The following is a 25,706-nucleotide window of genomic DNA, read 5'->3' on the forward strand; positions in this document are numbered from 1 at the left end:
GTGCCATGAAGTAAAAATGTAACTCAATAGTTGACTCACATCTGTCTCCCAAGATGCCTTCAATGCTGTGTTTGGCCCGGCGGTCCGTGTCCTCCATGTCTTTCTTCTCCATGTCTTCTTCATCGTCGTCATCCTCTCCTTTCCCTCCGAACTTACTGCGCATGATGCGACTGATGGAGCTCACTGAGTTCGGAAAAAATGAAGAAAACAGAAATGCATGAAAGTCATGAAAGGCTATTACCGGTATATTATAATTGTAGCCTAGCCTACTGAGAAAATGTCAACGATTTCAAATTAGATTACGCAAAATGTGGAGGCTTGTAGCCTACCTATATTGGCCTTAACATTTTGATTAAAAAAAAATAGCCCTCTTTCTTTGCCCTCTAATAGTGCAAAAAGGAAAAGGGAAGCTACAAGTCTTCAGTGATTTTTAGATTCCATTAATTAATGAGGGAGAACATTTGAAATGATTTCTTGGCTTGGGACTTTTATAGGATCATAAACGTCACTGTGTGTGCTGTCACAATGCGGGGTTTATGACAGGCTAACGTGTTGATCTCTGCGGGCAGGTGTACTTAATGAAGGCTATATGAAAAATTATGATGACGATGGTAGTGGTGACGATGAAAATGATGATGGATGGCCAACTATTATGCTGCCAGCCTGGTTGGCTGGCTTCACACACACACACACACACACACACACACACACACACACACACACACACACACACACACACACACACACACACACACACACACACACACACACACACACACACACACACACACACACACACACACACACACACACACACACACACACACACACACACACACACACACACGGCAAAATACTTGAACTGTGTGACCTAATGCAGTGGTTCTCAAACTTTTTCATGTCAAGGAGGACCCCAAAATTTATATGTAGCCTATTGGCTGCGGATCCCCAGTTTGTGCTATAGGGAGTGGGACCCCCAAGATTTGTCTTGTTAAATTGTTTTGAAAAAATCCAAAACATTCTAATAGAATATTTTCAAGGTGCTGCAAGCACAAGTGAGCTTGTAAATCGGCTATTTTTCAAATAGCCGATAGGGTTAAACTGCATGGTTAAACTGATTTTATGCTGTGATAATTTTCTAGGGACCCCTTGAACCCTCGATGACCCCTGAGGGTCCCCGGACCCCACTTTGAGAACCACTGATCTAATGTAGGCTATATATAGGCCCTCTTCTGCCTCTTTTTGTACCTGATGGAACGGTGTCCCGGTCACATATCCCATCCTTCAGTAATTTATCCCGAATCTCCCAACTAAACATACCCGGGTTGTCGCGCTTGAACTCCTCGATTCTCTTGTCTACGTCCGGCGTCGTGCCCTGCTTTAAAGACCAGAAAATGCACATTTATTGACTTTTATATATAGGGTGAAATAGCCATGTATATATTCAAATATTCACTTTGGGAGGCCATGCATCGCTGGCCTATATATTCTTCCATACCTTGGGTTTACTTCCACCGATAGCCCCGGGTCGTATAGAGCCCGTTTCTTGATACCGGCAAAGGATTTTGGACACGCAGCCGTGAGACACTCGTAGCTGCCGGGAGATGACACACGGCCTGATACCGTGGTGGGCCATCTCCACGATTTTATGACGAATGTGGTTGGGCAGAGGTCTGCCGTTTATGAAAACTCCCCCCAGCTGGTTTACTCGGCCTTGACCCAACGGGGTGGACACTGGATGTAAAGACAATAGTAGGCTATGTCAAATAATCACCTACATGCCGCACTCGCAGTGAAATGCATTAGTTATGTTATGTTACACATTCACGATTCAATTATGATTCAAATTAAGTGATTAAAGAATTAACATTTCACAAAATAATTTCCAATTAATATAGGCTAACAATTAGACAATTTAAAATCGCACGATATAGATTAAAGTTAAATTGCTCACAATAATAATTGGGCTAAAAATAATACTGAACTGAAACTTTTTTTAATCTAAAGGCTGAGATTAGATAAATGCCATATATGCACTATACAAATGTAAATGAATACCTATGTCAAAACTGTATAATTCACATTACACATTATTTCTATATAAAACCCCTTTTTACTTGAAACACAACTTCTGTAGTGCAATGATTCTCAGAGAAATGTATGAAAAGCAAAACAACAATGCGAACACTGCATGCATTTCAGCTAATGTTGGACAGACAAAAGTATATGCAGAATAGGCTATATTTTGTTGTTGTTGTTGTTGTTGTGTGTGTTTTTCTTTTTCCCCCTTTTTTTAATAGTCCAGGGTGTGCTGCGCGTGCATTGAGGAACCGCAATCTCTCGGCCGAATTTATAGGCTAAAATGTCGTTGTGGGTCTTGATCTTTACCTTCCAGGGGGAAGCCGCTGCGGGGGTAGTTCTGAGCCAGAGTGGGTCGCATCATCATGGGTAATGCCCCCGCCAACGCAGTCATACCTCCACGACCCCAAAGTTAGGAATCCCTCCTCCCGTTGCTCGGTTCAGAGCCTGGGGATTTCGTGCACCAATACAAAAAAAAGAAAGAAAGAAAGAAAAGAAAAAAAGTCTTGTATTCCTGTCCCTGGGTGGTTAGTGTCGGTGAAGTTATATAGCCACACTGCAATGGGCTAAGAAAGTAGCATACAACTGCCCCGGGAGAATGAGACCGCCCGCCTCTGCGAGGCAGAAGTTAGCTGCCAAATGGGAAACAAACTGTGTGGTAAAAAAAATACAAAAAAAAATACAAAAACAAAATCAGCTTGTTTCGCAGTCCGTGCGCACGTGAAGACGCGGTGGCCACAGCGGACGATGTCTCCGGGACAGGGCCGCGTCTGGTAGATGTTATTATTACTGTTTGTTGTTGACACACGTTCAAAGTGAGGGGAGACGGTCAAAAAGTAGCGGAGCACTTATTAGATGCTTGCGCTTCGCTCTCCATCAGTGCTCCGGGGCTGTGATTGGCCGAGAGGTTGCACCCGGTCGCGCAGCCGTGCGTAATGATTGGCTGACGCGGTGAAAACTTTCTTATAGCTGTCTGTCAGGGTTGTGCTTCGAAGAGGACTGGAGCTGGATGATGAGAGACTGTTCTTTGACAGATGAATGATAAACTCAAAAGTTTACAAGTTGCCAAATACAGATATTATAGGAGAGAGGAGGGAGGGCTTGGAGGACACAACAGACAGCCGTTTTTCTTGACAAATAGGTTGGCATGCGTGATTTTGCATATAGGGCCTATATTAGTACGATAAATGCATGGCCATTTAAATTAATACTTCGGAGTGCACTTTGCGCTAACACATGATATCTGCATTTGCTTCCATGCACCCATGTCATATCAGTGTGTATGGAACCAAATTGACCCGTATGGAGTCCTTGAAATAAAATTAAACAAAGTTTGAGAACCACTGTGTTTTAATAACACAAATGGTGCCTGCAGTGCAGAGAGAGTGCACACCGAGGACTTTATTATGTGGTTTTCAAGCTGGGCACTGGCACGCAGAGAGCAATGTAAAGGGGATGTGCGTCACAGCAGGATGCGACGCCAGGGCGGCCGTAAAACGTGTCTAGCTATCTAGTTGAAGCAGACAAGGGTCGGTGTTTAATGTCTTTTTTAAATCACCAAATGTGATATAAGTTTCTAAAGTTTGTCACGATGACCACAACGGTTTGTAGCCTGTAGGACATGTGAGTCTGTGACTGTAGTCTCTCTCTCTCTCTCTCTCTCTCTCTCTCTCTCTCTCTCTCTCTCTCAAAACTCTCTAAAGTGTCTTTTTCTAAAGTTAGCTTCTCTTTATGTATTGTGTCTGGGGTCATACCGTCTCTTTTAGCCCCCGATCAATCAACCCTGCACCGCGAAAGGGGTTTCCATTCTGACCTTTGGAATCAGACAAAAGCAGGCAGCCTTCATCCGAAAGACCCCATCCTCAGTGTTTGTCCATCAAAGTTGATCTTTCCTCCGCGCCGGCATGACATCATATGGACCTTTCCACTCATCACAATGATGAGCCAAACTATATACACAACTTAGACTATTTTGATTACGTTGAAGGAGCTATTCATTATTCTCATAGGCCATTTAATTTAAAATGTTGTTAGCATATTTAAACAAATCTGTGTCACCATTTTTTTTGTCGACGGCCTATACCCTGGAAAGGGTGTCAGGCATAAGTAAGTAAAGTGTGTCACAATTTTGCAGGTGAGGTTTGGAATATTATCACCTGCAAAGGTTTTTATGTAATTTGCATAAGGAATGTGACATGGTGAGACGGATGCATAGTGAACAGAAATGTACAGGCCGATTTGCATTATAATGTAATAAATGTATACCGGTAGCCTAAACTCGGAAAATAAATGAATAAGTATGTACAAATTATAGATAAAGTATCTAAATTAAGATTGTAGGCCATGGTGCCATTGATTCTGTCACGTTCATTGGAAATCTGTCTGTCAGCACGTCTGACTTTATTTTATCACCCTCTAAAGTTTGTCCAGGGACCTGGAAAGACCTGAAATGCTCCACGGGACGCACGTAGCGCAACGGGAACCGGTTGCAAAGGACCCCGAGCCACGCACCTGCCCCGCGCTTTCATCTCTTCACTTCCTCACCTTTACCTACTGGGCGCGCAGCGGGAAACCACGGTGCGCACTATGGCATACAGCTCTATTTACGGACATCCCACTGCCTATACGCATTCAATTAACATTCGTCTCTTTTGTGGCTGTAGAAAGGCACTTCAGATCCTTTTGTCTTTTCTGTCAAAACGTGCTCGGACAATGCCTGGACGCTGGGCTTAAAATAAGCATGGGAAACGGGGGTTCTTTCACAGCATTATTTAATATCCCCCTGAGAAGGTTATTATCCTCTTATCTTAAGTCAACCTCATATGATGACACGGCCGAACACTTGTAAGTGCACTAGATAAACCCGGGTGAATTGTTCATAATTACGTGGTTAGTTTAAATTCGTGCCAAAGTGTATTTGCAGTTCTATTATCTGATGCTGAAGCACGAGTGAAGGCCTAGAGGAAATCAAAAGGTTCAACTTAAAAAGCTCTTACCGTGTGGGGAAAATAATAGGCCTATATTTCTATTTCATCGTCGTGTTTTTATATATCTATTTATTATCACACGTTTGCAACTTTGCATGGGTCATCCCATGAGGCGATATACGGCAAATAACAGAAAAACATCACTCTGTATATAGCTATACGCTGACGAACGTGACGATTTAGAGGGTCATTGAACTTATTGAAACTGGATATTATATCCAAGAAAACAGAGGGGGGAGAATGGAAAACAGAGAGAAGCGAGATGCATACCTCGGCCTTCTTAAAAGCGACATTGAATCGCCGTGTCCAATCCATTACCGGGGGGATGAAATTCAAAGTCAGAAATCTCGCTTGATGAGAAATAAATTAGTTTCATCACATATTCTGTTAAGAGCACAGTTCCATCTATAACCACGTATCTGTCAAATTATTTCGAACTCAACGCATATTGTATATAGGCTATGGCTATTAATATATGTTGGTTGTGAACCAAACGAGGTGACGTCTATTTGGCCCTGGGCTGGGCGCCATGTAGGCCTATCCTATTGTTTATTATGTGGGCTATATTTAGTTTTCATGAAGTGAAAACACATTTTAGACTATATGCTATATTTTATTAATTTAGACTTTATTTGGGCCGGTTGATAATGCATAGAATGCATAGCATTTATATTGTCACATATCAGGTTTACAGAAGTATAGGCCTAAACAAGTGGGTGAAATTCGTTTTATCGTCTTATCGTTTTGTTAGAAAAAAAGAAAGGGAAGAACTAAGGAGAAGAAGAAGAAGAAGAAGAAGAAGAAGAAGAAGAAGATATAGGAACTGTGGCACATGGGAGAGAGATCGATCAATAGGTCTAAGCATTCCATTATTATGGAATATTATAGGGTAAGGGATATTTTTGGGTTAAAACAAAAGGTTAAATCACTATATTCTGAATAGTATAATCATTGCTAATGAGTGTTTGTTCAGTATAGGAGTCTCCCGGTCTCTCCAGCTCTTTAATAAACAGAAAATACATTTTCAGGTATAGGTGACACATTTTCAGCCAATATTATAAAGAGAGAGCCAGTTCCAATTTGTCTAATCATTTCTTTGTGTCATCACTTATACTTACACTTACACTTATTTAATCTGTATCCTGACTTCTCTATCCTGATTGGATAAAATTGGTATTCCGACCTGAAAATGCATGTTCTGTTTAATAAAAAGCTGGAGAGACATGGAGACTCCTGTTACTGAACAAACACAACATAGCAATGAGTGAGCTACTATCACAATATAGAGCTGTTTAACACGTATTTTAACAAAAGAAAATCACTTACCCTATACCTTTAAGAGAATATATAGGTCTACTTTAGCCTAAATAAAAATAAGCGAATTTAATTTGAAATAAAGAATTTGGCTAGGCTAATAGCCAAGTGATATACCTATCAAATGTGAATATCAGCATTTTAAATCAATCAATCAATTAATCAATCAATCAATAAATCCTAAATTTATATAAGCTATACGCCTCAATTACCATAGTTACAGTGACTTACAAGAAAGACTGTTTTGTTTAGGTAGACTATTTTACTACTTCAAATAATGATATCATAGCGCATATTAACAAAAGTATTGATGTCCCCCAGAGGGGGGTTCAACAAATTTAACTAAACCATTCACAACTAGTTTATTATTAGTTTTTACAACTAAAAGTAGCTTATTTAAAAGCTGAACAGAACACAATTCGGTGAGCATAAAACATGTTATAGGCACTGAACATTGTTTGCCACTAGAGGGCGCGTTTGGCAAACAGCAGGACGAGAAATGGAACATGTTGAATCTAGATCCAACTTTTATAGGCCTTAAACATTAGAGTTAAATCGAGCAATAATAGTATAGCAGTGGGATAAAATGTGAGTTGTAGCAAGTCATGTGATGCGCCAACATGCTATTCTATTATCGTTTTCAGACAATTAATAAAGGCAACAGATCATATGATCTCTTTAATACTGAAATGTGTTTATGTATGTAAAACAGCACATAAAGAGCATTTCTCTGTGCAAATACATTTTGGTACCTTAACAACAACCACAGATTCTCATAAAAAACAACATTTGCTATGTTCTCAAATAAATAGGCCTACAATAAGCTTACTTCCCACCAAAGATCCTATCATGTCAAATAAAAGGGTGAAAAAGTGCATCATGTAAGATTTTCTTGGGAGGAAAGTTGAAGAGGATCATTGGAGCAGGTATGAAAATTGGGATTGGGGTATTCCATGATTGTTTTTTAATTGTCTTTGCCTCTACCCATAGCGGTGAGGTATAGGGTTAAAATGAGTGTGAAGGGGCAATAAGTGCTTATATAAAAACCAGTCTGAGTTATCGCCAAAGTGCATTCTTCTTCATACTAACACAGGAGCATCAAGGAGCCATAGTTTTCCCTGTTCTCGAGCTCACTTGACCACTGTATTTCAGACATGTCAATTTGAAATCATAAACCATTAAAAGAGCTGTCATTGTTAATGTTATCAATCACATAAAATAATAATAGCAACTATTGTAGCACATAACTACAAAGCACAGAATTCACAGCAAATACTGGTAGTATATCTTATAATACGTCTTGGTAATGCTTGTTGGACATTATCCCAGAATGACTTCTGAAGATTGACATTTTCCAATCACATTCTTACTTAAAAGGCCTAGTTTGAGATAAATATTCTGGTATCTGTTGTCATATACCTCAGAATATCATCAGCTGAGTTAATAGACTCAGAGAGCCCAAAATGTAATTATGTTTCAATTAAATAAAGTTCACAACGTACACTCAACTTGTGTGTTCCATTGGATTACACTATCCGGGTTACAACCGATCTAGACCCACTACTACTGGTATTATTTCATTCATGAACACTTCTGGATAATCTCAGCCATACATAGGCAACTGATTAAGCTTTCTATAAATCGGCAGCCAGGCATACAGTATATATCACATAACCCCTGACAGAAGAGCCAGAGTGAAACTCAAACTGCTTCGTGTCTGATTTGTTCGTGATACTTCATCTGACACAAGGTCTATTTAAACCTGGAAACAATATGGATTTTCATATATCTTCACCTTGGACTGTATAGTGAGAGATGCTGCAGTCAACAAGTCAAATCCAGATGAAGAGAAATGGGCTTTGGCATCCCACCTGTGAAGATAGCTTTTGGATACTATAGGTAAAACTTCATTTAGGATTGATTAATGTGATCCATGAGATTGTTTGTCTTTTATATATAATGAAATTAATAAATACATTATAAAAAACGAAAAAGTTATTTACACATTTTCTCTATAGACCTCTTTTTTAAGCCAGATGTTTCCGAGTCTGAACAGCTGCAGAGAAGAGTCTTTGCTTATAGTCCCACTGTCAGATCTGTAGAGGAAGAGGAAATACTCCATGACGTCCCAGCTGGATGCTAGATAGGAGAGGTCTGTGCCTGATGATTTCAATTATGATTGTGATTATGCCGAAGTCTCTGATTGAAGCTCGATTATTTGATTGACTAATTGACTGATCGATTACCGGTATATCGATCATGGGCTAGCTTTGGAGGGTGACGACGTGAGGCACACAAGTGAAGAAGATGCAACGACCTGCGTTTATATCATTAAACAAAAACTTTCTCCAACCTTCTTGACCTATCAGTAGCCTAACATGCACAAAATAGATTACAGACCCTGGGTCAAATACTCTTGATTTCACTGCTGGTCATTCCAATGCGCTTACTTGACCTCACAGAAAACAGTGGAAATGGTGTCCTTCTGCAACTCAAGTTCATTCAATAACAGAAGTCTAAGCATTGCAAGGCTTTGGCCCAGGTCTGAAAGATAAATAGGCCTATCAAGTTATCACACCACTCTTCAGTTAGCTGAGTAGCTGCTGCATCATTGGACTATTTACAGTTTTCATTGTGATGATTACAAATGTGTTTTCCTGTGATTGACTGATTGGAGGCTTCTCGGTGTGATACGAAATAAAACCAAAACCCATCATTTCAAAACTGTAGACTACTGGACACAATACAATTGGCTAGTGCTTAGTTCAGATATAAGTGATCATGGCCAGCTATCTACAGTGAATCATGGCATAGTGGGATATGCATATTTGGGGGGATTAGGGGAATATCATACCCTGGTGAGGAGCACTTCACATTCAGTCATCAAGCCAACCACAGCAGACCTAGAACAGTCTCTGGCAAGTTCACTCAGTCATAAGCCACAAACCAAACCCAATAGGCCTAATAGGCTATACCATTTCAAGTGCATATAAATAAGGAAGGATCATGTCAGCCTATTGCTCAAAACTAGATGAAGGCCTTTGGGTGTTTGCTGTCTTTCAAGGCCATTTAGGGCGAGTCGTTTCTATAAAAGATCAAAGGATAGGATTGCCTTTATATGCACTGTACATAATCACACCCCCTTCCAAATCAGTATAGGCTATAGATTATTCTTTGTCATAAACCAAAATCAGGCGTTTCTCCTGGAGTTAGTGGTGGCGGATGAGCGGCCCGTCTCGTGATCCGGTCTGTATTTGAGCCAGCAGATCAGCCATGTGACGACCACGGAGAACATGGCTAGGATGCTGGCTACAGACAGGCAAATGGGTCCCGCGGGCGACGGAGGGCTGCTGTGGCTGTGCACGAAAATCAGGCCCATGAACAGCAACACCAGCATGGACAGGAATGAGAAGATCACGCACACGCAGCCGGTGGTTAGCGCCACCCGTTTACAGCTCTGACAGCTGTCGTAGCGCACCGAGTCCTGGGACAGGGTCGTGGCCGTGGACACGGTCGTGGAAGGGGTGGCTTGACTGGTGGTGGTGGTCGTGGACGCCCCCGAAGCCTCCTCCCGTCGGAGCGCGATGAGCGCCGGGTGCAGTGGGGGAGGGTAGGGTGGCAGGGCGTCCTGGGGCAGAGGGTCCGAGTCGATGTAGAGCGGAAAGTCCTCCGTCACCTTGGTGTTGTTGGGAAGGTTCTGTATCCTGTAGTCCGGCACGGGGGTCCTGTGGCGGCACACGGGGCAGCTGATGCGCCATGGACGCTCCTCCCGGAGGTGAAGCGTGTTCAGACACTCCTCGCAGAACGTGTGCAAGCACTCCAAAATCTTCGGAGCGCGGCGGTCAAGGTCGAAGTAATTGTAGCAGATTTTGCATTCGTACTCCTCGTAGGGGAACACTGTTGCCGTGGCCTCGCCTGGGGGTTCCGCTCTGTTTGATGTCAGATCGAGCCCTGCCATGTCATCTTTCGCCATTCACATTCTCTAGTGAACACAAAGGGAGCTGGCGAACAGATGCTGATGACGGTGCACGTCTCTCTCTCTCCCTATTACCCAGTTCATGCAAGCGCCATCATCACTCCGATGAATCGCCTATGTTGACATCGTAGCCAGGCCTTTTTTTCTTCAATCATCCACACGATGTTATGTCGTTATGTTAAATTCCGAGCGTCTCTCAGCAGCCTTAATGTCCGGAACCCCTCACTGAAATGTTAAAAGGGTCCCATTTCACGTTCCGCGTGCAGGGAGCCGATGATGTAATGGTGGCGACTCCAACGCCGGGGCTCATTCAGCGCGGCTGTGCACATCCCCACAAAAGAGAGAGAGACAGAGAGGCGGCGGTCGTTGGATGTTGTTCTGTTTCCCGTTATAGCGTCTGTTGTTTTCTGTTCTCTGCTGCTCGCAGAACCAGGCTGGAACTCACTGATCGGTCGCCATCTCGCAGCATCCCAGACAAAGGATGCGCTAATTGGGTTAAACCGACGCTGCTTTACAATAGGCTGCGTGGCCAAATGACACACACACACATTCAATAAAAAAAATAGGTCAAGTTGAACATTGTTGTCATGTGACATGTTCCGTTGAGTTACCTCATGATGGGAAAATAAATAGGTCTGTCTCATGCGTGGATGCCCACACGGCCACGCCCCACGGCCGTGGTCATGCATTTTCTTTTAGCCTACCTGTTGACAGTGACACATTTGTTAAAATGTCAATTTCAGTACATTGGATATGGCATTTGTTAAACATTCAGTTATAGGCTACTATTAGGTCTATTTTAATTTGACCATTTGACTTATATTCAATAAAGGTGTTTTCTGTTCGCAGAATTATAGTAGAGAGAGAGAGAGAGGGGGGGGGGGGGGGGGGGGGGTACTGGGCCCTGGGCTGGCCTGACAACAGATTAAAGAGAATACTTTTCAACCATATTTTCAACCATCATCAGCTTTTTGATTGCAGTTGTTGCCAATTGAATACTCAGTTACAGTTTAAAGCCCAAATTTAAAACCTTGATGTTTCCAGTGGGCCAATGCATTCAACTGGTGCGTGGTTATAACCTGGTTAGCAACCTACCTGTGGCTAATCTCTGCAAACACATTTAGGCGTGTAGGTGTGTGCAATGACTGCAATCCCGGTCTAAAGGTTGGGCCAACCCTTTTCCTCCGAGGTGGTGGAAAGCCTGGTGAGGCGAGGTTAGGCCAACCCCGAGGCTTCGTTTGAATCGTTACAGCTCGGTGTGTCCAACCTGCCCCTCCCATTCCTACCCACACACACCTGCAGCAGGCGTAGCCTACTATAGCCTACATCATGTTCACATCTACAGGTAGCACAACACCTGCGTCTGGGATGTGTCATGTCGCTATTATTTTCCAGATTTACGAGTTTAAATTAGGTTGCTCACTGCACACCGTACCATTTAATTGACATGTTGGAGCTCCTGGCTTCCCTCCAGGATTCGGAGCTTGTAGCCCGTTTCCAGAGGAGATGCGGACTCTTCCTTATCGAGGACGTGCATCACAGCGGGGAGAGAAACGGATTGCCGCTGGGACATACGGACCACTCTGACGACACCCCGTCTGAAAAGCTGAAGAAAAGATGTAGGCCCAATGGACATGTTGAAAATATAAGTGAATACCGCCGGGAGTATGATTCAGATCACAAATACAAGGAGAACGGAGTTGTTGTTGGAGTAAGTATAGGCTAGTCGGAATGGGATTTCTTTCAAACTGTGAGTGTGATGGCACGTGTGACGTCACGTAACTGGCTTTTCTTGTTTAAGTCTAGCCCAGAGGCATGTAGTCTATACTCTATGGCTCTGGTCTAGCCTAACTGACTGACAGTGACAGCACCTGACAGTTCATTTATAATGAGCAAGGGGTGCTCAGTGGAGTGCTAATCTCCGCCAGGAGACACGGCTCTACATCTTTGTGATTGTGTCCATGGAGTTGTGCACATGTATAAAAGGGCACATAGCAATTGGAAAGGCAGTTAATATCTTGTGTTATTTGTACAGGGCCAGCAGTGGTGTAATGGTGATTTTTCTTCCCGGTAACGTCACACAAACACAAACGTATACTTAAAACTAGATAAAGTGCCCCTCGGGCACAGGTCTCCACCAGGGCAGGTCAGGTTGTGGCCTCCTGGTGGCACTATAATAGGCCAATGTGAAAAGGGTGCCATTTCTTCTTACGCCTTGGATTTGATGATTTGAGGCATTTTGTTCCAAAAATGTGTTTTGCTAAAATCCACCTGTTGGTGGCGCTATAACAGGCCAATGTGAAAAGGGTGGGATATATTCCTCAGCCTAGTAGGAAAGTCTGTGAAAGATTTCACGTAAATTGCACGCTGCGTTCAAGATTTGAGGCTTTTTGTTCAAAACGGGCCAATCCTGCAAACTTTGAAAGCCAATGTTAGCCAATGAGGATGGAATATGAAATATGACAGACTTGGTGCACCGTTCCATACCTGCGTGTGCACGTCACAATTGTTTTGGTACCACACCGTGGTACTGCGTTCTACGAGCATGACACCACTGAGGGCCAGACTGAGAACACTGAGAATCAGGAAAATGTAAATGACAGTGGCCTCCATGCTTTGGCATTTGTTGTGTCCCTATGGGTCAAAGTGAAGCCATTATGATTTTTGAGGTGCGCTAGCCACTGCCCAGCTTTCTGTGTCTGTGTGTATAGGCCTACGCCATAGTGATGATTTGATTGGCTGAGCACAGAATGTGATGTATGATGATGTTAGCCGCAATTTGCAACACTTGCCCCTCCTATGCCCAGCTTTGAGGGTTTGTGTGAACAAAAAAAAAATTGGCTGATGATTGGCTGATCACCCCATAGCGATGATTTGATTGGCTGAGCTAGAGTTGCAATACCCTCCCATTGACAGCCCATTGATTTAAAGCGTGTGTTTCATAAAAATCCACCGTAGACATGTTATGAGTAGCCCCTTTTGGGACCCTCGGTTACCTTTTCTGTAATTTAGACGGCGGTACCCTAGGGTCCCTTGAAAGTTAATCCACTCTCCATAGGATGCAGATGTACCACCGTCTGTTCACGGACACTCACAGGGTCGCTTGAGTGTTGATGAGATGTTTCAAAGATGCATAGAGTAGCAGTAGGAGACCGGAAACGTGTGCGAAGCGGGGTTAATCTGCGTTGCTGTTAAGTACTTTTAATTGTTTTGAAATTTTGGCTTCTCTGAAATTCTCTTCCTCACTTCTATTTTCCAGCCTCTCTCTCTCTCTCTCACACACACACACACACACACACACACACACACACACACACACACACACACACACACACACACACACACACACACACACACACACACACACACACACACACACACACTCCTGCTTTAAAATGAACCAAACAGATTCTCCTTTCTGCGGTTTAAAGGTTGGTCAGTTTGCCTATAGGCAAATCATTTAGGTCCATTTTACTATTACATTGAAAGTGGATGCAGTGCAAGGCCAAAGGTTTCGTCAGTCACCACTCATGCAAAATTGTATCCTGAAAATGGCCAGTATGTTCTTTGTCACTGTAATTCACCCACTGTAATCTGTTTGTTTCCCACAGAGCTGCAGTGGTCCTCGGTATGTGGTGAGGAACAGACTGCTCTACTTCCTGTTCCTGCTTTCAGCGGGTCTGGGACATGAAGTGTTCTACATCACCGTTCTGCCTGTCATCCACTGGAACCTGGATCCATTCCTCTGCAGACGCCTCATCAACATGTGGACCGTAGGTCACAGTCAAGTGTTTAGTCTGTTTACTGTTTATCTGAGGGAAGGAGGACTCTTACACCAGGGCTCCACTGGGCGCGTCAGCGTCGCGTCTCCGTCACCGCCAGGGAATGTTCCCTTTTTAATCAATGAAGGGTGGCTCCACTGCCCGCGTTGCGTGACTGCATTAAAATTGCCCCGGTTCGTTTTTTGACGCACGCACGCGTGGCGCGACGTGCCCGGTAGAGCCCCGGCGATCTCTCTCTCTAGGTCTAGATCTATTTTAGTTATAAAAAAAAACATTATATACAAAAAAAAACGATAGAGATGCATGTTTACTGCCCGTCAGCTATCTGCCTTTCCCCCTATCTAGTGCCCACGCCAGTGTGTCCATGTGCTGCCCGTTGCCTTCGTGCACAACTGTCTCACAATGCCACCTCTCTTCTCCCACCCCTCTTCTTCACCCCCTGTTCACCTCTCAACCTCCTTTCATCCCTCTCCCCTTTCGGTGACCTGTCCCCGGCTCCACCATGTCCGTATCCCCAGGCCTGGGGCCACCATGGGTGACCGGGGCCCTTCATAGGATGAAGGGGGCCACACATATTGATGCCCATCCATCAGTGGCAAAATATTCTATTGGATCCTGCTCTTAGAGGTTGGGTTGTAACAGTCAGTATTTCTTTGCGAGTCCCTGAACAGATCTCAAAGGCACTCTGAAAGATGTGCATCAGACAAATGCTGGCACACACGTACAGTACGCAGTGTGTGTGGTGTTGCACAGGCACACACACAAGGACAAACATACACAGACAAACACACACATTCCCACAGTATGTGTGATGGGCAGTATGTTTATGTGCCCTTTGCGTCTTCATCCCAAAAGCACGTTGCATGTCCTGCATCTGACCCTCCTCTTTTAACCCCTTAGGGGAGGACATTGTATTCTTCTAGATCAGAGGTTTTTAACTTTCTGTGGTTAAGGCACACAAATAGGCAAGTGAAAAAGGTACATGTATATTCATAACTAAAATAGCCTACAAGCTCACACTGGGTCTTGCATAACTGGGTGGATTTCCAACTTGCATATAGTAGTAAATTAATAGTTAAATAATTCACAACTTTTTGTATAGGTAGTTTATATATTGATATCAAACCCTGTACAATCAAGACATGCTCCATATATGGCCAGACCTCATCAAACCCTGTACACTCAAGACACTGCCACGGTTATATCTCCATATATGGAGCTGACCTGTTCTGACATTCCTTATGTTGATCTGACCTCATAAAACCCTGTACACTCAAGACATGCTCCATATATGGCCAATACAGAATTCATTCCATATGTTGATCTGACCACCCCCCATGCAAGCGCACCTGGACTTGTCTCATGGTACACTGTTTGGGAACAACACACTGTTTGGGTCCCTGCACACTGTCAATAATACATTCATACCGGCTCCCTATAAAACTCATGTACCTCCCTCTAGTTAGACATTAACAGTTCACCTCCTCCTGGCCTGTCCACACACAGTTTTATTGACCCAAGTAGTCTATGGTCTGTCACCCTTCAGGGCAGATTACACCAACAGTCCCTTGCACCCCCAGCTTAACCCCTCACACATTATGATGGTGGAGCTATCCAAGGTGCACGCACGCACGCACGCACGCACGCACGCACGCACGCACGCACGCACGCACGCACGCACACACACACACACACACACTCTGATGGACATTATAGTGTCTTTCACTACCCTTTAGCACAGTGCATGTGTTTTACTTGGTGGGTGACTTTGGTCTACTCAATAACACATATTTCATTGACCATATGGTCATGAATAACTTATAGGTACACTGACACCTGAAAAGTGCATTTTTATGCAAATGATAAGAACAGGACATTCTTTTTGGAATATATTTTATTCCATCAAGAGACACAACCCAATGTCTTCACCACAAATGTAGTGTCAAATTAACTCTGGTCCATAGCCTTACTGCTCTTGCTGCCGTTGCATTAAGGCTATGGAACTGATTGGCTTCCTGCCTCGCATGATGCCGACCAGCCTCTCCTCTGTAGCGAAAATAAAAATTATGTTTTACCTACTCACCAATACAGACGGGTTATGTAATTTCCTTAGCCTACTTTCCTTAGTGGACACACTCTGAGTCCCCCACCACACGTATAAATGCACTTTTTGGCCAGAAAGGGGGAAAAAAATGTAGTTACTCCACTGCGCCCTCTACCGATATTGCCAAGAGAAAACCCTCATAGAGAAGGTTTTTCCATCGAGTGAACAAAAATTCGCTACAGAGGAGAGGCTGGTCTGCATTTATGCGAGCCCCGGAAGTCGACAGTAACATAGCTCTAAATGTGATGGCATTAGAGCTATGGATCAAAGCTAGTGTCAAATCGGCTACCCAGAATTATAATGTGAAACGGTTTCAAAACAATTTCATTTCAACATTTGGCTCTGTTGTTCTTCTCGTTTTTTAAAGATATTTTTTGAGCTTTTTGCTTCCACTGATAGATATTTAGTAGGTTGACAGGAAAGGGGGAGAGAGACGGGGGGGAGACACGTTGGGATAGGGACTCGAACCCGCAACACGCCACCAGGCCGGATTACCAGACTAGGTTCCCAGACCGATAGGCCCGGGTCTGGCTCTGTTATTCTGATGTCCCTATACTAGGAGGTATTTTATTATACAAGCTGATCGATGTGGACACGTTGTCAGCTTGATGAGATTATTGCATGGGTGAAATAGCCTCTCTCCCTCTCCAGGTTATTGCATGGGTGGAATAGGCTTTCTCCTTCCCATCTCTCTCTCTCTCTCTCTCTCTCTCTCTCTCTCTCTCTCTCTCTCTCTCTCTCTCTCTCTCTCTCCCATTCTCTATCTGTCTCTCTCTCTCTCTCCATCTCTCTCTCCCTCCCCATCTCACCTTTACCCCCCCCCCCCCCCCCCCCCCCCCCCCTTCGTTACCCAACATAGCCAATACTCCCAATAGGTTATTGCATGGTTTTGTGTGGGTGAAATCATCCCACCTTCACTTTCCCACCCTAACTCCCCCTCTCCCTTTCTTCTACCCCTTTCCCAGCTCCTTCTAACTCTCTCTGGCGTGCTGATCGAGATCTGATCTGATCTGATTCACCGGAGTCCCCCAGGGGTCTATACTATGCCCTGTCCTTTTTCCCTCTCTTCACCATGATGCGTTGAGGCTGTTTTCGCCTAATGTTCGCCTCTAGAATAGGGACACTAGGGTTCATGTTTTAACACTTTACTACTGCCGTCCGTCACCACAGGAGTGTTGCAGTATCAGTACTACTGTTGTTGATATTGTGGATAGATTTCCTGTTCTGTATTAAAACCTAAAATACTCACAATCCCAGTAGGAGTGACATAAATGTAAGGTTAAACAAATGTGTTACCGTTATTAATTTAATGGAAAGATGAAAGAGATCCCAACCCACGTGTAGCGGCACAAACAGCCTTCTTCGTGGCATGATAATGATGACTTGTCCAGTGGAATAGCTACAGCATCCCCACACACACACACACACACACACACACACACACACACACACACACACACACAGCTGCACACTCCCACAGTCACTCACGTGGTGACAGATCAAAGTCCAGCGACACATCAGGCTCGATCAATACACTCATTCACGAGAAAACACACGCGCACACACTTGTGTGGTTATCTGTTTGTGCGACCTGACCTATGTTTAACTCCTCTCCCTCTGTGACCAGGCTGTGCCTCAGTCAGTGCTTTGATGTCAGCCACACAAAGGCGCCAATGTAAGACCTGCAGGGTGGGTGCTCTGGGCACAGTACGCGTCGGTGGGCTTGGTAGTGAAGTTTGTGCGGGCGGGGTATCACATTACTGTATGCAAGGTCAGTGTAGGGCTCGTGGTGATCTGGTGAATGTGGAGAATTTCACCGTAACAGGGTTTATGTGAGATTACGGTAGGATACTGCATCTACGAGAAGTTAATGGACTCAAATCCTCATATTTTAACTCTGAGAGTGTAAAATATAACCGAATGGAGCCATACGAAATCAAAGGAGCAAATCTATAAATGAACACTGAGGAATTTACGGTTGTCTCCCTGTACTGTGCATGCAACAATACAAGTTTGTGTTGTATTGTGGTGGGGGGTGGATGCAAATATTACAAACATGATCTTAACATTCAGACATTACCATGGACAGATGCACATTTGTGGAAAGAACAAGTAAACTGTTGTAGGCCTGGTCGAGAAATATTTGTCTCAGTATTATCCCATCAATCAAGCCGGCCGTCTTTCTTTCTTCTAGTCCTGTATACTCTGTCTTTCCCAATTGAGCCTCACTTTTCCCTCTCTTCATCGCTCAGTCTCCCTCTCCCTTCTCTCTCTCACCAAGCGAGCCGACACCACGTTCTACTGTACCGTGCCGTACCTGCACGTGAGCGTGAAAAGAATATTGGTACCACGTCGTGGTACTGCATGCTACGAGCATGACGCCACTGCACACACCCCTCTCTCCATCTCTCCCTCCCTATCTCTCTCGCTGATCGAGCTCTGGCCTGTCTACACAGTACACACACACAACGGAAACCGTTGCCAACAGTGATTTGTGCTGATGGCACCAGTTGTCTAACAACAACACTTTGCATACTGACGTCAGGCATGTCCATTTACAGACAGACAGACAGACGACTTGAATTTTATAGACTAGACAGCTGCAGATCAGTGATCGGTTCTCTGAATGTCATTCAAAAAGCCTGTATTTGCTTAAGCATAAGGTTTCTGGACTCATAAGGTTACATTTTTGGGTTGTTACTGTATATCTCCTCCCTTCTCTCTAAGTCTAATGGCTTGGCTTGCTGCTATGCTCAGATGGGGTCAGCAGACCTACGCTACATTTCTATCTCTTGTTCGCCATGGTAACAAGCATTCTCTGATTACAGTGCCAGAGGAAATGGTAACAATTACCCCCCTCTCCTTTCCCAGTCCTTTCTCTGTTCTCTCACACACACACACACACACACACACACACACACACACACACACACACACACACACACACACACACACACACACACACACTAGTCTCTCTATCCGCCTCCCTCTGCTCCAAGCCAAGACAGCCATTCATTAAAAATACAACGCCGAGCCTTAAATAAACTTTGTGTTGGAGTGGGCTGCACCTCAGCACACCACTGGGATTGCATGAAATAGAATAGGCAGCACGTTTGGCACTGACCACTTGCTCATACTTTGACGTGCACACACACAAGTGTGTGTGTGTGTGTGTGTGTGCCGTCGAGTGTGTCATCATGTCACAGGGCTCTTGTCTCACCGTCAACTGAAGACGCTGTGTCAGCAAACTATGCCAAATTCGATTCCCATTTCCTACAATAGATTTAGTTACTGTACAACTGCAGGATGCGCACTTTTATACAGGGCTGGGTCTTCACTTACTTATTTATGATGAGTCTGCTAGGTGTAATGGCACAGAAAGGGCTAATCAGGGCTGTACCTCCTTTGTTTTCTCATGTAACACTTCTAGTCTTCTTAGTCTTTCTTTCTTTCCAGCTGAGGGCTTCGGGGAGGTGGGTGCCACAAGCAGGAATTCTGTTTTACCAATGAGCGTTCAAGTGTAATGATGCTTGTTTAGTGTATGGCTGATTCATCCACATGGCATTTGTACTGTTGATTACATATTTTTAAGAAAGGTTCTACTTCTATTTAAAGTTGAGGTATGATTCTGAACAGAAACGTTTTCCCAGATGTACAGTAGCTACTATGATTTGTTCTCTCTCTCTCTCTCTCTCTCTCTCTCTCTCTCTCTCTCTCTCTGCACACAGCATATCATTCATATAAACCGGTTTTCAATTAAATTCTCACTGTCACTCACCAGTTGGTGATGTACATAGGTCAGGTGATGAAGGACCTGTTGAAGCTGCCTCGCCCTTCCTCCCCTCCAGTGGTTAAGCTGGAGCCGCGTGTTGATGCTGAATACGGCCTGCCCTCCACCCACGCCATGGCCGCCATCGGCATCTCCTTCACACTGCTGCTCAGCGCCACCTCCAGGCTACAGGTGGTTGTCTCCAATACTTAATTTCTGACAAGACAATTAGCACTAAATAACATGGTTCTATCGCTCTTGATCACAGGGGGAACTAGAAAAAGTGCCCTTCTGGGCACAGGTCTCCACCAGGAGGATAGGACTGTGTGAGATGTTTGGCAAAATATTTAGGAGTAATATAAACATGTTTGCCTTTGATGGCAATTGGATGACTTGAGGCATTTTGCTCCAAAAATGTGTTTTGCAAAAATCAACCTGTTGGTGGTGCTATAACAGGCCAATGTGAAAAGGGTGGGATATATTCCTCAGCCTAGTAAGAAAATGTGTGAAAGATTTCACGTAAATTGCATGCTGCGTTCATGATTTGAGGCTTTTTTTCAAAACGGGGCAATCTTGCAAACTGTGAATGCCAATTATAGCCAATTAGGATGGAATATGAAATATCGGACAGATCCGACTTGAGCACATGACCATAGAGATAGTGTGTAACGATTTGTGAGATTTTTGGACAGAATCTGGAGGAGTAATAGCCAAAAATGTGTTTTACAAAAGTCGGCCTCCTGGTGGCGCTATAAAAGGCAGATGCGGAAAATGCAGGTCACAGGTTTGTCCTTGGCCTCTAGGGAGTGTACATGCAACGTTTCACGCAGATCGGTGCAGTTTTAGGTAAAACATGTGAAAAGCTGCCTCATGGTGGCGCTATAACAGGCCGTTCTGGAAAATGTGGGGCAGAGGTTCATCGTTGGCATCCAGGGAGTGTGTGTGCAAAGTTTGGCATCGACCGGGTTAACGGTGCCGGAGATTAGCTGGTAACAGACGGACGGAAGGAAGGAGGCACACACGCACACACACACACACGGACGGAGTGCAAAACATACTCTCTCCCCATGCCTTCGGCCTGGTGGAGACAACTACTGTATTTTGGTGCTACACAGCACCTTTGTCAAATTGCCTACACTCAGAACCAGTAGAGAACCTCTGAAGGACTAGATATACAGAGGCTTAACATGTTCTTTGTACAGCAGTGGTTCTATATGTATATCACATCTACGATCCCAAAGAACCGCTGAATAACAGTGCTCAAGAACCACAATTTGTGTATGTGGACAAAGCAGGGATAAAGCCAATCAGGAAATGATTAAGCAAAAACAATTAAGCCAAAAGACCTTTTGCAGTGATATAATGAGCCTTTCCACAAGTATGAGAGATGAACTTGCCGAAGAACGGTGGTGGCTTTCAAACTCAGTGTTACTGGAAGAAAAGTCAGTTTGTTTATTGGTGCCTCTGTGGGTGGAGGGGTGGGGCTCCACTGTCCGTCATTGGGTTTTGACTGAGCAGAGTTGGACAATTGGGACGGAGGGGCAGAGCTGGCAGTCATCATCAGTCAACATCAGCCACACCCACCCAGCTGTTGTTTAGTCTTCTGATGGACTCAGGAGAGTCAATGACTGTCAATCACCATCACCTCTCTCCTTCTCCCTGTCCCTTTCAAACTGAATGCAAGTCTGTCACTGATAGTGACACACAGTGAAATGCTCAATCTAATTCGACCTCTCGGTCATTACTTCCTGGACGATCAAGTCAAATGTTCAGAAGCTCACAGGCCGAGGGAGTCACATACAGTTGGACACATAACCGTGGCATGAATTCCCCCTAGAATGCCCCTGAAAGGCCCTCTGCACAGCTTTACTGTAGAGAGTGAGTAGATAACAAGCAGTGGTCAGTGCAGACGTCCCTCAATAGCTCCCGGGGCCTCGGGCTGCGTACTAGGTCCCCCCCCCCCCCCCCCCCCCCCCCCTGCACCCCGGAGGAGGTCGGAGGTCACGACAGTCAATCACAAGAGTGACCTCCTCCTATTCCCCAGGAATCCTTTGTGCCCATTCAGAAATCCCCTCTTCATGAACTGCCAGTGAATAGGCTTCCAGCTGCAAGAAGGACAGGAAAAGACACAGGAAAAGGAGAGAGGGAGGGAGACAGGGAGGGAGGAAGGAAGGAGGTAGGAAGGAGGTGTGTGTGTGTGTGTGTGTGTGTGTGTGTGTGTGTGTGTGTGTGTGTGTGTGTGTGTGTGTGTGTGTGTGTGTGTGTGTGTGTGTGTGTGTGTGTGTGTGTGTGTGTGTGTGTGTGTGTGTGTGTGTGTGTGTGTGTGTGTGTGTGTGTGTGTGTGTGTGTGTGTGTGTGTGTGTGTGTGTGTGTGTGTGTGTGTGAGATGAATATATATACCGCCTCTCCTCTCTGTTATTGAAATGGAAGAGAGAACAAAACCCGCCGACATAGGTAAAGGAGTCAGGGAGAGAGGGGGAAGGAAGAGAATATAGGAGAAAGACAGTAGAGGGCTAAAGGACAGATGACTTGATGACTGGCCATACGTCAAGCCACTAGAATGGATGTTTGGCGGGGAGAGGATCTATATTTCCTCGCAATGAGCACAGAAAATAAATAAAGATTGATGAAAGCGAACAAGAAAAACGGGGGTGGGTGGTTGGACTATCCCTGACTGTGTCCGCATAGAGGAATGTTTGGAATGTGCACTATGCCACAGTACTATGTGCACGCAAGTTGAACAAACTGATCTTTAAGCACATTGTCGTGTGTGTGTGTGTGTGTGTGTGTGTGTGTGTGTGTGTGTGTGTGTGTGTGTGTGTGTGTGTGTGTGTGTGTGTGTGTGTGTGTGTGTGTGTGTGTGTGTGTGTGTGTGTGTGTGTGTGTGTGTGTGTGTGTGTGTGAACCATGTACTTGACCTTCTGTCTTTGTGTCTCAGTTCCAGTTTGAGGTGGGCCTTCTTATTGCAGTGGTGCTGTCTTCTATGGTGTGTCTCAGTCGCCTGTACACAGGCATGCACTCTGTTCTGGTGAGCTAGCCTACTCTTTCTCTCTCACTCACTCTCACACACGCACGCACACACACACACACACACACACACACAGACAAGCGATATAAAACATTCATCCAATGCAGGATGTATATTGGTGTCTTATTAGACTGTCTGGCTGAGAGTGAACCAGCACTGATCCAATATGCACTTTATAGAACGTGTTTCATTATGGAATCATGATGTATATTGTCATTATGGCATTAATGTCACTTAAATAAGAGCTTAGAAACTCATTGGTAGCTCATTTATGACTCATTTAGAGGCAGCTTAAGGGCATGTGAAGTCCCTTTCAGGTCTGTATTACAATATGTATTATAAATGGAAAAATCACACCTGTGTGAAGTGAGGGGTGCTCCTATCATCGTACATCATGACGTAAATTCTCCATTCATTGTCAATGGGAATTTAATGTTTGTGTAAGACGAAAATCTACACTAATAGCTGAATGCCCCACACCCTTGTGACGTGAGGGGCGCTCTAATCATCATACATCATCTCATTCCGGCCAATCAGAATTTGCGTCCTCACCGTCGTCATCAATGTTTGTGTTACGCAATGTTTGTGTTTAGACTGTTTACAAACACTCAATTGTCAATGGCATTTAATGTTTGTGTTAGGACAAAGTTTGAGTTTGCCGTTTTCACACACACTAAAAGCTGGACAGCCCCTCAAAGTGTCAAGAGGAACAAGAGTCCTGAATCGATTCTTTCCTTCATGTCGTGTATTAGTGGCACTGTGTTTTATTCTTCTTTTCTTTTGTTCTCTCTTTCTTGCCCTCAGGATGTGATCAGTGGTGCTCTGATCTCATCTGCCCTGCTGTTTCTCACCTACCCTCACTGGGAAGCATTTGATAGGTTCCAGCTCACCAGTCCCGTCTACCCAGTTATGGCGTTGGTGTTGCCCCTCTTCCTCAGCTACACATACCCCGAGCTGGACCATTACAGCCCCACACGGGGGGATACGACCACCATTTTAGGGGCAGGAGCTGGGAGCTCTATTGGATACTGGGTGAACCAGCAGCTCGGGGAGACTTTTGAGCCCAAGGGACGGCTGCCGGTCCCGTTACCCACACTGACGGGTAGCGTCCTGGCATTAGGCACAGTCCGCGCTCTTGTGGGGATTGTGATATTGGTGGGGATACGACAGATAGTGAAGACGTTGAGCGTCCGGGCGTTGTACTCCTGGTACAGAGTGCCATTAAGTGATAACAATGCCAGGAGACGGAAAGAGATTGAAGTGCCAAGCAAGTTCGTGACATATGCGTCTGTCGGTCTGGCCCATTGTTTGGTGGTCAATAGAGTCTTCATTCTACTGGGATTACAATGGTCCAATAGTAACATATTGTAAGACTGCAGTTCTTGTATGTTTCGGATCTGTTCGAATGTTTGCTGCAAATGTTTGCTGCTAAATATCTAAGACAATATCCGTCTGTCCGTCATTCCATTTATGTCCGAAACTAAATAAATTAGGACATTTGCGTCTGGTAGATCGTTTCTCTGTTCAATCAATTCATCTATAACAGTGGTTTTCAACCTTTTTCATATCAAGGCCAATTATTTATTCTGCATTTGATCCACGGACCACCATTTGATGACATTTAGCCTACTCGGACCCAAGACTTTGAAAATGTGTTGGATAAGATTTTGTCCACAATTTCATCCTGTATTTATGTTGGTACCATTAGAAGAGATAACAGGCAAATGTTGATCAAAATAATAAATCTTCTACATTCTCTAATAGTGTAGACTTCTTGTAAGTTAATTAATGCAGATTTTACAATTTACAGTTTAACAATAATGTAACTAGAGTGTAAAATGAAACCAAATGGACCTGTACGGGTCCATTTGGTTTCATTTTACGCTCAAGTTAGACCTATAAGGGTCCATTTAGTTACCAACTCAACATTTAGCTGGGGACCACCTGGAATCCCTTCAAGGACCACTGGTTGAAAACCACTAATCTATAATTGTTAGAGAAATAATCTACTAAACACATCTCCAAACCTTTTGTGCTTATTTTGGAAACTGCTGGCTGGATTGCCATGGAATTTGCTGTGCAACTTCATGGTCCCAAGGTTGAAGAGAAATCTATAGATTTTGGTGACCCCATGGCATTTCATGTAGTGCCATCCTTAGGCCACACTTTCCACATGAATACAAGCTATGCTATGCCAAATGGAATGGGCAGATTGCCATTAAAGGTGCTGTGCACATTCATACTCCTTGAAGAATAAACCTGGTGCTGGATCCTGGATAACCTTTTCCTCTTTAAACATTAAACAAACAGGACAAATACTAATGTTACTTAATTTCACAATCTGTGAGCTAAATAAAAGTATGCGTACAGCTTTGATGAACTTTTTTTAAAATTCTGATCAGTTTGTGGTAGCGGTAAAACTAAATGAAACTGCACCATGCCAGTTGAACATGAAAGTAGCTCACACTATAGATCCTGCGCAAACCAAGCCGTTTCTGACATTGTTATCATATATTGTTATTGGTTTCACTCCCACTGGTCTGAGCACACAAGCTCAGACCAGTTTGGTTCAAAACATTTGAACCAGTTTGACTACAATGCTGGGGCACATGTCAGACTTCATTGCAAGGATGCCTGCAGTATCTATCACTGCTTGAAAGAAAGCAC

General features: G+C 44.3%; 3 protein-coding genes across 3 annotated transcripts in view; 1 reads left to right on the forward strand and 2 right to left on the reverse strand.

Moving 5' to 3' along the window:
* LOC306932451 (paired box protein Pax-3-B-like) overlaps positions 1-2,489 on the reverse strand; it is a gene marked incomplete at its 3' end in the record, with an annotated part of 34,709 nt that extends 32,220 nt beyond the window's left edge. Inside the window, exons 1-4 of the mRNA XM_079514275.1 lie at positions 2,389-2,489; positions 1,499-1,734; positions 1,249-1,378; positions 40-183 (exon numbers count right to left, since the gene is read on the reverse strand). Coding sequence (XP_079370401.1) covers positions 40-183; positions 1,249-1,378; positions 1,499-1,734; positions 2,389-2,473 — 595 coding nt within the window. The 5' untranslated portion in view covers positions 2,474-2,489. The remainder of the gene's footprint in view (positions 1-39; positions 184-1,248; positions 1,379-1,498; positions 1,735-2,388) is intronic.
* A 4,573-nt stretch (positions 2,490-7,062) lies between these two features.
* On the reverse strand, positions 7,063-10,470 carry rnf228 (ring finger protein 228). Its single transcript, XM_079514330.1, has one exon. It carries the CDS (start codon positions 10,351-10,353, stop codon positions 9,571-9,573), a length of 783 nt encoding a protein of 260 aa, XP_079370456.1. The 5' UTR covers positions 10,354-10,470; the 3' UTR covers positions 7,063-9,570.
* A 1,060-nt stretch (positions 10,471-11,530) lies between these two features.
* On the forward strand, positions 11,531-24,511 carry sgpp2 (sphingosine-1-phosphate phosphatase 2). Its single transcript, XM_079513927.1, has 5 exons — positions 11,531-12,067; positions 13,968-14,129; positions 20,024-20,203; positions 22,950-23,039; positions 23,844-24,511. Exons 1-5 carry the CDS (start codon positions 11,804-11,806, stop codon positions 24,408-24,410), a joined length of 1,263 nt encoding a protein of 420 aa, XP_079370053.1. The 5' UTR covers positions 11,531-11,803; the 3' UTR covers positions 24,411-24,511.
* Positions 24,512-25,706: the final 1,195 nt, after the last annotated feature.

This window comes from Electrona antarctica (genome assembly GCF_951216825.1).
Source record: "Electrona antarctica genome assembly, chromosome: 11".
Lineage (NCBI taxonomy): Eukaryota > Metazoa > Chordata > Actinopteri > Myctophiformes > Myctophidae > Electrona > Electrona antarctica.

Coding starts and splice junctions, on each gene's coding strand:
- rnf228 (XM_079514330.1), bottom strand. CDS start 10,353: ATGGCGAAAGATGACATGGCAGGGCTCGATCTGACATCAAACAGAGCG.
- sgpp2 (XM_079513927.1), top strand. CDS start 11,804: ATGTTGGAGCTCCTGGCTTCCCTCCAGGATTCGGAGCTTGTAGCCCGT. Junction 14,130..20,023: donor GCCTCATCAACATGTGGACC/GTAGGTCACAGT, acceptor GTCACTCACCAG/TTGGTGATGTACATAGGTCA. Junction 20,204..22,949: donor GCGCCACCTCCAGGCTACAG/GTGGTTGTCTCC, acceptor TTTGTGTCTCAG/TTCCAGTTTGAGGTGGGCCT.